Source organism: Lycorma delicatula, chromosome 8 (genome assembly GCF_047948215.1).
Source record: "Lycorma delicatula isolate Av1 chromosome 8, ASM4794821v1, whole genome shotgun sequence".
Classification (NCBI taxonomy): Eukaryota; Metazoa; Arthropoda; class Insecta; order Hemiptera; family Fulgoridae; genus Lycorma; species Lycorma delicatula.
Window position 1 is genome coordinate 8,080,668 of NC_134462.1, and position 13,972 is coordinate 8,094,639.

Consider the following 13,972-nt stretch of genomic DNA (forward strand, 5'->3'; position numbering starts at 1 on the left):
TATTTGCAAATAGGCACAAATATTTGCAAAATTGCATCCTCACCCAAAAAAATTCTCTAAATAAACTAGTGGCTAAGTGGGCATAGTGTATCATTAGTATTCCTTCTTGCCACAAGCGTTAGTGTAGCATTGACATACAGCTGCTGTAGTCATCTGCTATGTTGTGAGTGGTAGAATTAAATAGAAGAATAATATCTAAAGTGTAAAAAAGTATTTAAAATTAAATACAGTATACGCGCATGCTTTAGTTAGAATCATTGAATTAAATAAACAAAAAATATTATATTTAAATAAAATGATAAATACTTCAAATTAAGTTCTGTGTGTAAGCCATGCATCAGAAAAAAGCTGCGTGGCGGAAAATTCCTTCAGCTTTTTTCATATGAGAAAAATGTTATACACCCATAATAATAAATAATTGAAGAGAGCTCATAACAGTTGCCAAGAATTTATGGTTAGGAACTTGGTTCTACAGGTGTTCAGTGCAAAAGAGGCCCCATCACTCAATAGTTTATACTAAATGCATGTTAAAATGCATTTATTGATGTGAGATGGGTGAAATAATGTGGAAGATATTTCTATGATTGGAGCTGGAGTGGGGAGGACTGTGTATTGCATGCAAATTTGAATATTGAGCATTGGCTTTTGAACAAGATTGCGTAATTGTATGCTATTGTTTGTTAAAATGCGGTAACTGTTGAAGAATATGTATTTATGATGGAAACTTATTTATAGATGAAATCTCATGTTGTGTGTTGTTGCAAGTTCAGGGAGAAGTTTGAAAAGAAAACACAGTGAAAAGAATTGTTCAGAAGTCAGTTAAAAAATGTGCCTTATGCAGTTTATTTAATTTTAACAATGCAGGCTATACAGGACATTAAAGCAGCAGTTACAAGATTTTCTCATAAATCTTTGTGTAAACTAAGCTACAAAAAGAACATTTCACTAGGTTCAGCCCATACTGCAGTGAGGAGAATGTTAAACTGTTATTTGTATTGAATGTAGATTTTCACCTTGGTGGGTATGTTAATAGTCAGAACTACCGGACCTGGAGTACAAGATCTCTGATCTGACAAGTCCAGACTTCTTTCTGCAAAGTTATTTAAAAGAAATTATTTACAGGAAGAATCCGCACACCCTGCAGGAATTGAAAGTAAACATTACCAATACCATCCAGTAATAGGATACAGCTAATCCGCACATTTTCTTTGGATCTCCCCTACACCCACAAAAAATAGGCATGTAATTTATAGTTACAAGGCAACAGATATAGGACCTTTGTTTTTATGCAGCACCCACAGTTTTTAACTGTGGGTGCTGCTGTCTACCAAGAAATCATTCAGCAGTTCATAGCCTCACTGCAAGAGAATGAGCGTGGTTGCTGATTACAACAGGACAGCGCTACTTGCCTTATAGCTTGCTCTATTATGGAAATGCTGCAGGATTTTTTCAGTAGAAGAATCATTTCTAAATGATTGTGGCCACCGACCACCAAGAGATTGGTAAAAGAAATTGTTTATAGAAGCAATCTACACATTCTGCAGGAATCGAAGACAAACATTACGAATGCCATCCAGGAAATAGACAGGATACAGCTGACATGAGTAACCAGGAACATGGACAAACATGTTGGCAAGTGTATAGAAGTGGATGGACATCACTTTTATTACCTTCTGTAAATTATTATTCAAGTGTTTGCCAATAAACCATTATTTATATACTAAACTAAGTGATAAGGCCTCCTTTAAGTTGTAACAATTATTATTTTACAAATCAGAGTTTAGCACTGAAACTAATCAGCATATTTAAAGATTGGCAACCTATTTCAGTGGTAAATGATTACTGGGTTTGGACAGCAGTTACATGATCATTTTTATACAAAAATATTTCCCATTACCCAAAAATAAATAGATCTTTCCATCCATTTACCATTATAAATTTTATATTCAATATATATATTTATATATTCAGTTATATAAATTTTATCAAACAGCAATCAATCTTAAACATAAAAGAACCTCAGTAAAGTAAAAATCTTATAGATGTTGTAAATTATAAATAAAAACTATAAAAAATGAAACCTGTAGGCCAACTAGTAAATAAAAGATTCATTTATCTATATTGATTAAAATCTACCTATCACAGCTTAGTACTTAAGATGATTTTTATCAAAACTAAATCAAGATTCAAAAGTTTAAGTAATTCCATTAACTAAAATTTACAAAGAAAACTAAAAAGTATATGTATAACTGAAAAACTCTTAAAGCTAACAAATAAATGGAAAAAATGTTCACTAAGAAAGAGTAGTAACCTGAACAAAACCTGATTCACTGGAATATGGACACTAAGTGTGTCTTTATCAACCAACTTAGCTTGTCAGCTGGTTTAGGTGGGACAGGCGAGCAGGTTTGTTGTTCTATGTAACCAGATGACATCATCCGATTACTGATAACATGACACATTTTTATATAAAATGCAAACACAACAGACTAGTACAATACAATGACCAGTACACTAGACACAGCAGTTGGCGAGGGGCAAACTTTCAGCTCACATATTGTACCAATAAGCAATTTTAAAAATTATTTGTGGGTTTTTGCCATCAGTTGCTTGACTATTTTTTCACTCTTTTAGTTTGTGCCAAGCTCTTATACTCCCATATACACAATATATTCTATATATTGTCTTCCTTTACTGTTTTTAATTTCAACACTTTTTTTGTATGACTAAATTTATTAATCATATATACTTTTATGTATGATCCACAAACCTGATTCTTTTTCTTTTACAAGAGTTTGCCGCAAAATTCTTTCTCCAACAAATCATCATTAAACTTATATTCTAGCAACCCACCTAATTTTCAGCTTTCTTCTGTATTCCAACATTTTAAAAGCCTCTTTTATTTCTTTTCTTTGCTTTACTGTCCAGGTTTACTCGCCATAAAGTAATACATTACATATAATTATTTTAAAGATTTTCATTAATATTCTTAAATCTATTTTTGATATTACCAATGTCTGTAAAAAAAAGCTTTCTTAGTGTGTGCCACTAATGTAATTTGTATGATATATTTCATATTTTATTTATCTTTAGAAATTTTCATAGATTTGGATTCACCAAATAAAAAATAAACTTAAAACTATTAGAAAGCTACTGGGATATTAATAAATACCCCAATATCACTATATTTAGTAATGACTTTGTGAAGTTGAACTCTAGCTTACATGACTTTATCAATGATGATGGTTTTGATAAAATTTTTGAAACCTTTTATTCTAATTTTCAAAATTTTCTCTGTAAAAACAAGTAAATTTGCTGATGCAAATGAAAAGTGGTTAGTGTTTGATTAAAATTTAAGAATTATGTTCAGAAACTCAGTGAAGTTATCTGATATACATTTGTCCCCATATGTACATTAATTTTATATTAAACTGTGAAATAAATATACTGGGGAATGTTTCATTTAAGAAATTGTGAAGATTAATTATTTTGAAAGATTTAAAGAAACTAACAATCTACATAATCATGTAGATGAATTGAGATGAGATAGTTGCAGTTATTGCTTGGTTATTGATTTATTTAATAAATTACTTCATAATTACTGTGTAGTGTCATTCCATATAAATTTACGTACATAATCCTTTGTTCAAGAAGCAGGTTTTAGAACTATTACTGAATTTCCTTCTTGTTTGTTTACCAATTCCTATTAAGTGTTTTTTTGCAAGACTAAATTAAGGTGTACACTCTTTTTAAAAAAAATATTGTAGAATCAATTTGCATATCATAAAAATAGCTCTAATAGGAGATTCCTCCTTTTATCTTGAACATTTTTGGTGTGTCAGAAATCAAACTAATATTAAATGCTAGTATCAGATTGTCATTTTTGTAATAGATTAATTAATCAATTTTCAGTATCCATATTGTTTGTAACGTTTCTGATTTCATAATATCTTGTCACATTTCATCATGTTTATTTCCTTTCAGTACAAGGTTTGATATCACTCTTGCATTAAGTGAAAATATTTTTAAACTTCAAAAAAACAATGATAAGAATTCTGGCTGGAGGATTTTAGAAATACATTAAAAAATTTTAACCTATTAACTTCACTGAATTACTTGAAAAAATCCAACCCGTAGGCATGAGTATTTTTTGTCTGTGTTGTTTCGTGTATGAACAGTCACTTTATTTCATCTTTTTATTAATTAAATTTAATAGATAGCCATAAACATTGTTTTTTTAATTATATGGTGATATATCCACCTCATACAAGTTGCCCAATCGACCCAGTAATTTCTGTAAAAATTATAAACTGGAAAAAACAAAAAAAAAAACTGGATTAGGTTTTAAATTAATATTAAGATCGTTTAACTATTTTATTTTTGTAATTGTTGAAAATTAATTATTTTATATAACTGTAATTCAATATTTTTTTAATCAATGAAATTGAATTTAAAAGTAATAAAAACATAATATAGTAACTAATATTAAAGCTTACCATTTTATAAATTAATACTCATATGGAGACAAATTCTTAAATCAGCAGAAGAAAACTTAGGCAGAATAAAGAGAACTGGTAGAAAACCTTGGGTTTCAGACGATATATTGCAGCTGATGGATGAACGTAGAAAATATAAGAATGCTAGTGATGAAGAAAGTAAAAGGAACTATCGGCAATTAAGAAATGCTATAAACAGAAAGTGCAAACTGGCGAAAGAAGAGTGGATTAAAGAAAAGTGTTCAGAAGTGGAAAGAGAAATGAACATTGGTAAAATAGACGGAGCATACAGGAAAGTTAAGGAAAATTTTGGGGTACATAAATCAAAATCTAATAATGTGTTAAACAAAGATGGTACACCAATATATAATACGAAAGGTAAAGTCGATAGATGGGTGGAATATATTGAAGAGTTATACGGAGGAAATGAATTAGAAAATGGTGTTATAGAGGAAGTTGAGGAGGATGAAATGGGAGAAACAATACTGAGATCTGAATTTAAGAGAGCATTGAAAGATTTAAATGGCAGAAAGGCTCCTGGAGTAGACGGAATACCTGTAGAATTACTGCGTAGTGCATGTGAGGAAGCGATTGATAGATTATACAAACTGGTGTGTAATATTTATGAAAAGGGGGAATTTCCGTCAGACTTCAAAAAAAGTGTTATAGTCATGATACCAAAGAAAGCAGGGGCAGATAAATGTGAAGAATACAGAACAATTAGTTTAACTAGTCATGCATCAAAAATCTTAACTAGAATTCTATACAGAAGAATAGAGAGGAGAGTGGAAGAAGTGTTAGAAGACCAATTTGGTTTCAGGAAAGTATAGGGACAAGGGAAGCAATTTTAGGCCTCAGATTAATAGTAGAAGGAAGATTAAAGAAAAACAAACCGACATACTTGGCGTTTATAGACCTAGAAAAGGCATTCAGTAACGTAGACTAGAATAAAATGTTCAGCATTTTAAAAAAGTTAGGGTTCAAATACAGAGATAGAAGAACAATTGCTAACATGTACAGGAACCAAACAGCAACAGTAATAATTGAAGAACATAAGAAAGGGAGTCCGACAAGGATGTTCCTTCCCTATCTCCGTTACTTTTTAATCTTTACATGGAACTAGCAGTTAATGATGTTAAAGAACAATTTAGATTCGGAGTAACAGTACAAGGTGAAAAGATAAAGATGCTATGATTTGCTGATGATATAGTAATTCTAGCCGAGAGTAAAAAGGATTTAGAAGAAACAATGAACGGCATAGATGAAGTCCTACGCAAGGACTATCGCGTGAAAATAAACAAGAACAAAACAAAAGTAATGAAATGTAGTAGAAATAACAAAGATGGACCACTGAATGTGAAAATAGGAGGAGAAAAGATTATGGAGGTAGAAGAATTTTGTTATTTGGGAAGTAGAATTAGTAAAGATGGACGAAGCAGGAGCGATATAAAATGCCGAATAGCACAAGCGAAACGAGCCTTCAGTAAGAAATATAATTTGTTTACATCAAAAATTAATTTAAATGTCAGGAAAAGATTTTTGAAAGTATATGTTTGGAGTGTCGCTTTATATGGAAGTGAAGCTTGGACGATCGGAGTATCTGAGAAGAAAAGATTAGAAGCTTTTGAAATGCGGTGCTATAGGAGAATGTTAAAAATCAGATGGGTGGATAAAGTGACAAATGAAGAGGTATTGCGGCAAATAGATAAAGAAAGAAGCATTTGGAAAAATATAGTTAAAAGAAGAGACAGATTTATAGGCCACATACTAAGGTATCCTGGAATAGTCGCTTTAATTTTGGAAGGACAGGTAGAAGGAAAAAATTGTGTAGGCAGGCCACGTTTGGAATATGTAAAACAAATTGTTAGGGTGTAGGATGTAGAGGGTATACTGAAATGAAACGACTAGCACTAGATAGGGAATCTTGGAGAACTACATCAACCAGTCAAATGACTGAAGACAAAAAATGGAGACAAACAAGTTTTAGTTTTATAATATATTTATAAAAAGAACAAACTTTTTGCTTACTGGAAATTTTACATTATAAATTTTTAATAATAGTAAAAAATTTAAAACAAATCCCGGGATTTTTATGACAGCTGATGGAAATATATGAGTGATTTTCCTATTCTTTTTTACCTTGTAACAGATAGAACAGTACTTCTTAAATGTTTATGAATCTGCTATTTTTAGGATTGATGGATTCTTTTAAGTTTCTTTGCAATTTGTTCTTTATTCTCTTTAGGTCCTAAAAGTTAATTTATTATGTATCTCAGAAGTATAATAACTTCATGAATTCATCTGAATGGGCTGTATGGAGCAATCAGTTATTATAATATGAATTCTAAATTTCGCATATCACATCAATGTCTTTCTTTTACTGGGATAATTAGCCATCAGTTGTCCACTTCTGGTTATACCTTCCATACATTTATTATAATTATTATTCCATTAGGTATTTTAATTATTTTCACCTTAATGTATACCTCCTTCATTGTACCCTCATATTCCAAACTAATTGTAAAACTTCTTTCTTGTGATGCCACTTGAATGCACAAATTCCACCATCAGTGAACTGCACAACAGCTTTCCCTATCAGCAATTTTTTATTTAAAATTTTTACTGGGTTTTCCTTGCTTGATTTTCTTTTAATATCAGTAACATACAGGTCTTTATCTGTAAGATATTGTTAGAAACACGCTGCTATACAATTTCTCCATGTAAAGTGCATAATAAACTTCCACGTAATTAGAAGTTAAATTTGAATTATTTTATCTGCGTGCATCTTCTTCCCCCCAACTTGATTTTTAGCACTGTTATAAATTAGTGTCTTGACACATTCATCTACCTATCAACATATAATTTTTATGCCATATGGTTTTTGTGTATGTTTTTTCTACAGGTCGGAAAAAATACACAGCCTTTCTAGCCAGTGAAGTATTAATTTCGCCAAACTTAATTCTTTCCCTTGGTAGAAGCTATTTCTTGTGTTAAAATATTTAATAGGGGCTATATTTTGATTCATGGTATATGCACAGTCAAGATAAATTCTTTACCTCCCTAGCCATATATATTTATGAAAAACATAACTTTCATTGTAATCATTATTAAAAATTAGGAAATTTTTTTATTCAAAAAGTGTCAAACATAATTAAGATTTACAAAATAATCAATGCATATACTTTTTCTTTCTGCCACAGTAACTTACATCAATTCTGTACAGTACTAGGGATTGAGATAACAACTCTCAGTTATTTGGGATATTCCCTTCTACAAAATAATCATTGTTACAATACCCAGTACACATCAGGCCATCTAATCTGATGTCAGATGACCTCATTTAAGAGAAGTCCATCATACAGTGTCTGAAAATTTAATATCAATTTGTAAAACTGTGTAAAGGATTTGCTTTTCTTTTTAAAAGGAAATTGTCAGTGTTGAAGTATTCATATAGGGAGGGTGAGTATTTGTGAAGCATTAAATTTTTACTGTTGTTTAACTCGGTTTATTTTTGGAGGAATGTAAGTTCATCTGTTGTATATGTAGGCTGATATCTAGATAGTTGTAATTATATGTTTTTAATAGTAGTAATTTGTGTATTATGACACATTAATACGTTGTAAAGTAGTATTTAATAAAATAAAAAAATTAAATTAATAATTTTATGTGATGTAAAAAACTAATAATAATAATTTTACTGCTTAATAAATTTGCAACTTCTTGTATATTATGACTTTTCATTATACTACTTTCTATCATATTTCATTGCCCTTTATAAAATTTCACTGTTTTACTCTTGTTTACTTTTAATCTAAATATCTCTTCCAATAATAAATCCATACCATTAATTATTTTAACGTGTATAACCAGGTCAGAATAAATATTGTTAGTGAATCATAACACTACTTAACTCATTTTACTTTTTGCCCAGAAATGTTGATTCTCAGATTTTTACTTCTTTGGAATACAAATTATAAAGTAAAAAGAACAGAATTCACTTCTTTTTATTTCTTTATGTACTGCAACTTGCCTTCCCTCATTTTGTAAATTTCAGTTGTTAATTTGTGTAAAACTTATAAATAACGCTTCTTTTATTAAATTTCAAACTCATTTTTCTTAAAATCTTATCTTACAGTATCAAATGCTTTATAAAGATTTAAAAATGATGTGTCTGTAGCTCTGTTTTTCTTCATAATCCTGAGGACAAAGATTTTTTGTACTAATAAGCTTTTCCAGAAAACTGATTGATCGTCATCTATTATAGTTTTTAGACTTTTTCTTATTTTAAAAATTATTTTAGTAAATAATATGAAATCATAAATTTAAACTTGTAGTGTCCTGTTTATAGTTCAACTTAAGCTGGGTTAAGCTGGGATAAATCACATAAGAGTAGAGTTGTTCTTCTATAAAATTATGACTTATGTAAAGTATATGTATATATATATATATATATATATATAAATTACATTTGTTTTTAATATTTTGACATTTTAGTATAGTATTTGTTTATGTTTACTTTTATTTATATTTATTCAATTTTTTTTAGAATTCTTCTCAAAGCAGTAAAAAGATAAATGGGATGCTTGAATCTTCAGATTCGAGAAGTAGTGATAATAGTGATAAATCTAGCAAGCAGGAAAAGCAGGGTACTGACGACAGTGGCAGTGATAATGAAGGAATAAAAAGTAATACAGCACCTTCGATATCTTCTTCATGTAGTACTAAAAATGATGGAAGTGATGAAGAGAATGTGGATGATAAGAGTGAGTAATATTGTATAATTTCTGGGATTGTTGAAAGTTAATAAACGTGTTTATAGATGTAATTTTGGAAATGGGAATAACTTGCACAGCTATCCTGACCCTATACACTTCAGTAGTTCTTAATTTAAAAATTCACCTCTGATAGAAAGAATATAAAATCTGTACTTCATAGAGAGCGGGGCAAAGCCTTGTTACAGATCCAAAAAATGTTTTTAATGAAAATTTTTGAGAAGCATTTTATAAACATTAATATAAATTAATGAACCGTGTCAAATTTTTAGCAGGTTCTCCTTTGACCTGATCTGGTGGACAATATTGGAAATGTAGTAAAATATTCTAATTTTGATTGAGTGATCATTATTATATTTTGGAAATCTGCTAATATTTTGGGGCATTTTTTTTATTGAATTGCAGCCCATAGAAAGAAAGCGGTGTCCTTTGTTTCATAGACAGTGTCTCTTGTATAGGTAGAACATGAAGCATGTTATATCTTTGTATTATATAGTCAGGATGTGTTGTTAATTTGAACCCAAAAACAGAATGGCAGCCATTTGGAAGGATCCAAAATATTCATCAATTTGAGGAATATTTTGTTTTAGTAAAGTCCTCGGTTTTGTGCTAATTGTGATAAAAGTCTTATTAGAGTTATCATAGTTAAATTAATTTCAGTATTTTTTAAGTTAATACTTTACTTATATAAATAAACACAAATTAGATTTAAACAAAAGACAGACAAACGAAAAAGTACAACGAAGAGGGTGTTTACGGATGAAGAAAAGAAAGCAAGATCTGAACGGATGAAGAAATACTGGGCAGCTCGGAAGAGTAAAATAACACGCTTTTCTCAGAAAAGATCCAACTAAAATTGACTTAAGTGGTCCCATGTTGGCCGTAAAAGCATAATAATAATAATAATATAAATAATAATAATAAACACAAATATATAATAAATTATGTATTCCTAGGTAAGCTATAATTGGAATGTGAAAAATGTCATTTGCATTTTAATTACATTTACTTTTAATATTGTTTGTAAACAAACATTTATAGATAGATGAGCATATAAAAAAAACTTGTATCAACTGTTAATAAACAGTATTACAAGATTTAAGTTATGAGCTTATACATACACATTCAATACAGTCCTTTAAATTCACTAATTTATAAATACTTCTTTTTACTTACAAAAATAAAGTCATCTTTTCTTCTTATTGGTTTATTTTTTTATCAATCTATGATATTTTATTTTCAAATTCTTCTATACTATAAAAACATTCAACAAACCATTTCTGCAAACTTATTCATTATTATTATTATTATTATTATCCATTATATTTTCCATCTCTTTAATTATTATATCTACTATTTAGTGTTAGCAAAATATAGCGATGGCTAGAAATGCAAAGATTGTTTGTTTTTTTTTCAATAGTCGTAGATAACTTCTTTCTCTACATTTTATATAAATAACCTTTCTGACAGTTTTTTTATTGTTATGTGTTTGTAGTAATTCATTTTGTTGAGATTCGGACAAACATATCGGTCCAAACAGTATTTCAAGAAACTGATGTCTGCAAACCTTTGTTTGGAGATATGTTTGTGATTCTGAACCATCAGTGTAATGTTTTGCTTTCACATACATAAATTATTGATCTTACTCATATTTTGATATTTCTGCCTGATTTTATTTCTTGTTTGTTAGATATTTGAATTTTATTTATTCTTCGCATAGGTATAAAGATGCCACTTTTAATATACATTTTGTCTTATAATATTCTTAACCAGATTTTCTATTACTAATTTTTTTCTGTACAATATGTTTTTCTTTCTGGTAATTTAAATGATTTTACTTTGTTTCTTCCATCATTCCCGTAATGCATATGCTATAAAATGTATTGAATGAATAAAATTATTACAATAATTGAAGTTTTTAACTTTCTAATCTTTATGTTCATCTTTATATAAATAGCCCTACTGATGTTTTACTTGATTAATAATTGTATTTGTTTGTTCTAAGATAAATCTTTTTATTTATAGATTCCTGGGAATTGAATAAATTCTACCTCTACCAGTTATTGTCCATCAATAAAAATATGGGGATTTTGTTGATGATTTATGTTTTCCTGAGCACTAAAATTAATATAGTTGATTTATTTATATTAATTTTTAAATATTACTATTAAAATATTTCATCAGTATTTACTACAGTGCGTCTATATACTCATATTTTATTTACATTCTTACCTTTTAGTATTGTCATTGTATTATAAGCAAATGATAATTTTGCTATAGGTAATTATTCAGTGGTATTATCTTTCAAGTGCCATGTGCCATCAAAGCCATTTGGTGACAAGATGTAAGAATTAAAATAAAAATCATTTAAAAATTTAAAGAGAAAGAGAAGAATGTTTTTGGTTTGGTTGTGAACTGGTAATGGAGGAAAAACTTTATTTATAAATTACTAATTTATTAACATGAAAGTATGTATTTAATTAACTTGGTTAACACAGTGCTCAGTGTTATTAGATTTCTGTTCATTATATTTATACGCATGGTAATGAAAACATTTTTTTATTTGTCCCGTGCAGAATTTGTTTACAATTTTACTTTTCACATTATGTTTTATAAATTGCTACTTTGTTACAAATACTAAAATTAGATTTGTTATTAATTATTTAATGTTTAAAATAAAAAGAAAAACATTGAACTCTAAACAAATAAACTCTTAACCATTTCATGTTTTTTGGTGTTTAAAATCTTCAGGATATGTTTTGTAATAATGTCCATAAAACACTACTAATGATACTCTGGGTTCTTATGCACATTACATTTTAGAGAACTGTCCATGGTTGCTTGAGGAAACAATCAAGTTATTTGTATTAAATTTGTGATTGTTAATTACAAAGAATGTATATAAAGAGAAATTTTTAGTTCATGTATATCATGTAATTTTGCCTGAGCGTGAAGAGTTTTCTGGTACTTTTTGCAGGATTATGAATATAAGTTTTATGGTATGAAAAAATACTTAGTTATTACCTCATTTCCGTAATTTTCGTACAATAAGCTTGAAAAGAATGAAATTACACTTGATTTTGTGAACGGACAATAGGAAAAAGAATATGGCTGATAAGGGAGTTTATTATATCAATTGAAGTGCAGCGGTTTTTTTTTCTCTTGGTTTCTAAACATATGTTATATATTTCAGAAGAAATTTCATTCTCTCCAGTCTGTGATAATTTATCTTTTTTACTTATTGTATTTTTTTTTCATAGTTAAGAAGAATTTGAAGAAGAAGAAGAAAAGTAAAAAGAAGACTCATGATGGTATTGATGCTATAATTAAAGAAAGTAGTGTTTATGACAGGTAAAAAAAATTAAATCAATTCTCTCTCTCTCTCTCTCTCTATATATATATATATATATAATATTAGCAGTTCATTATTAATAAGGTTTAAAACTGTTAATATTATTTCTGTCATTAGTCAATTAATTTCTACTGTCATGTAGACCGTTTATTACAGCCTTTCATCCGGAGGTCCCAGGTTGAAATCCCAGTTACGATGGCATTTTTCATATGCTATAAAATTCCATTTCCATATCCCACACACAAGCTTCAAGCTTACATGGTGATATCATCAAAAAATGTATATAATTAAACAAGTATATACATATTACAGATTAAAGCCTCTCATCATCTAGCACATTTTTTAAGGATAGGCTGGCTACATTTATTCTCTTTATAAAATGATGATTTGTTTTTAGTGGTGTTAAGTAGTACAGAAGTTTATTCTATTCTAAATTTACTGTTGTATTCTGAAGTGGAGCTGTAGTGGGAGACTAGAGGTTATACTCAGCTCCTGACGGACCAGACCTGAGGTCCTCTGGGACTTAGTTTATGCTGGCTGCACTCCAGTCACTTAAATTAACGATATTCGTTGCGGGTGAGTGAATTTTGGAGATTGATATGCTGTCATGGCATACTTGATGCATCTACGCACTAAGTTGTAGTCAGGGCTTAAAGGTGACAGGTGCGAGGTCTTCAATCTTCCGCGAGTATGCTTTTAGCTTAGTTCCTGAGGGCAACATGGTAGCTTTAGGTTTCAGCTGTCTTCTTCGGAAGGCAGCTATCAATACTATCTCTTAGGGTGAATTTACTGATGTAGGTGTCCCTCGGGGCATCTGCATCGGTGGCATCTCACGTGGCCGGGCTGAACACTGTGGAATGTGATCAGTTTGAGGGCAAGATGTCCTCTGTTAAATCCATTGTTGGCAATGAACGGAGGGGGTGGTGTAGCGACCTGACACGATACGAGGCAGGATCTTCTCTGCTGTTTGGTCTTAAAACAAGGAACAAATTTTGCTGCAACTCAGTGCATGTTCAATTTTTCAGTTAAAATGTCATGGCATGATCCATTTGAGATGCTAACCTCTTCTGCAAAAGCATTGTCTGTGTAAGCTTGTTTCAAAAATTGAAACATTTCTGTGAAAGTTTTCCCTAGTTCATACAAAATTTTACGCTGTATTGTTGCTCCTGAAAATCGCACATTATAAAAATCATTACTAACACTTAAACACATTGCACTCAAATAACAATAACACAAAACTAAATAAGATATCAACAATCCAAGAACATTGGTTACAGAGGAGGTTATATGGATCACAATGCTGCCAACCACATGTCACTAAATATCTCCATTGGCATGTAATTAAAAATGTT

At 29.7% G+C, this 13,972-nt stretch overlaps 1 protein-coding gene across 3 annotated transcripts in view; it reads left to right on the top strand.

Annotated features, from left to right (window-relative positions):
• Nucleotides 1-13,972, top strand: part of Etl1 (SWI/SNF-related, matrix-associated actin-dependent regulator of chromatin, subfamily a, containing DEAD/H box 1) — a 62,762-nt gene that overhangs the window by 11,258 nt on the left and 37,532 nt on the right. For all 3 annotated transcript variants that reach the window (XM_075372877.1, XM_075372876.1, XM_075372878.1), the window contains exons 4-5: nucleotides 9,043-9,259; nucleotides 12,529-12,619. In XM_075372877.1, coding sequence (XP_075228992.1) covers nucleotides 9,043-9,259; nucleotides 12,529-12,619 — 308 coding nt within the window. The remainder of the gene's footprint in view (nucleotides 1-9,042; nucleotides 9,260-12,528; nucleotides 12,620-13,972) is intronic.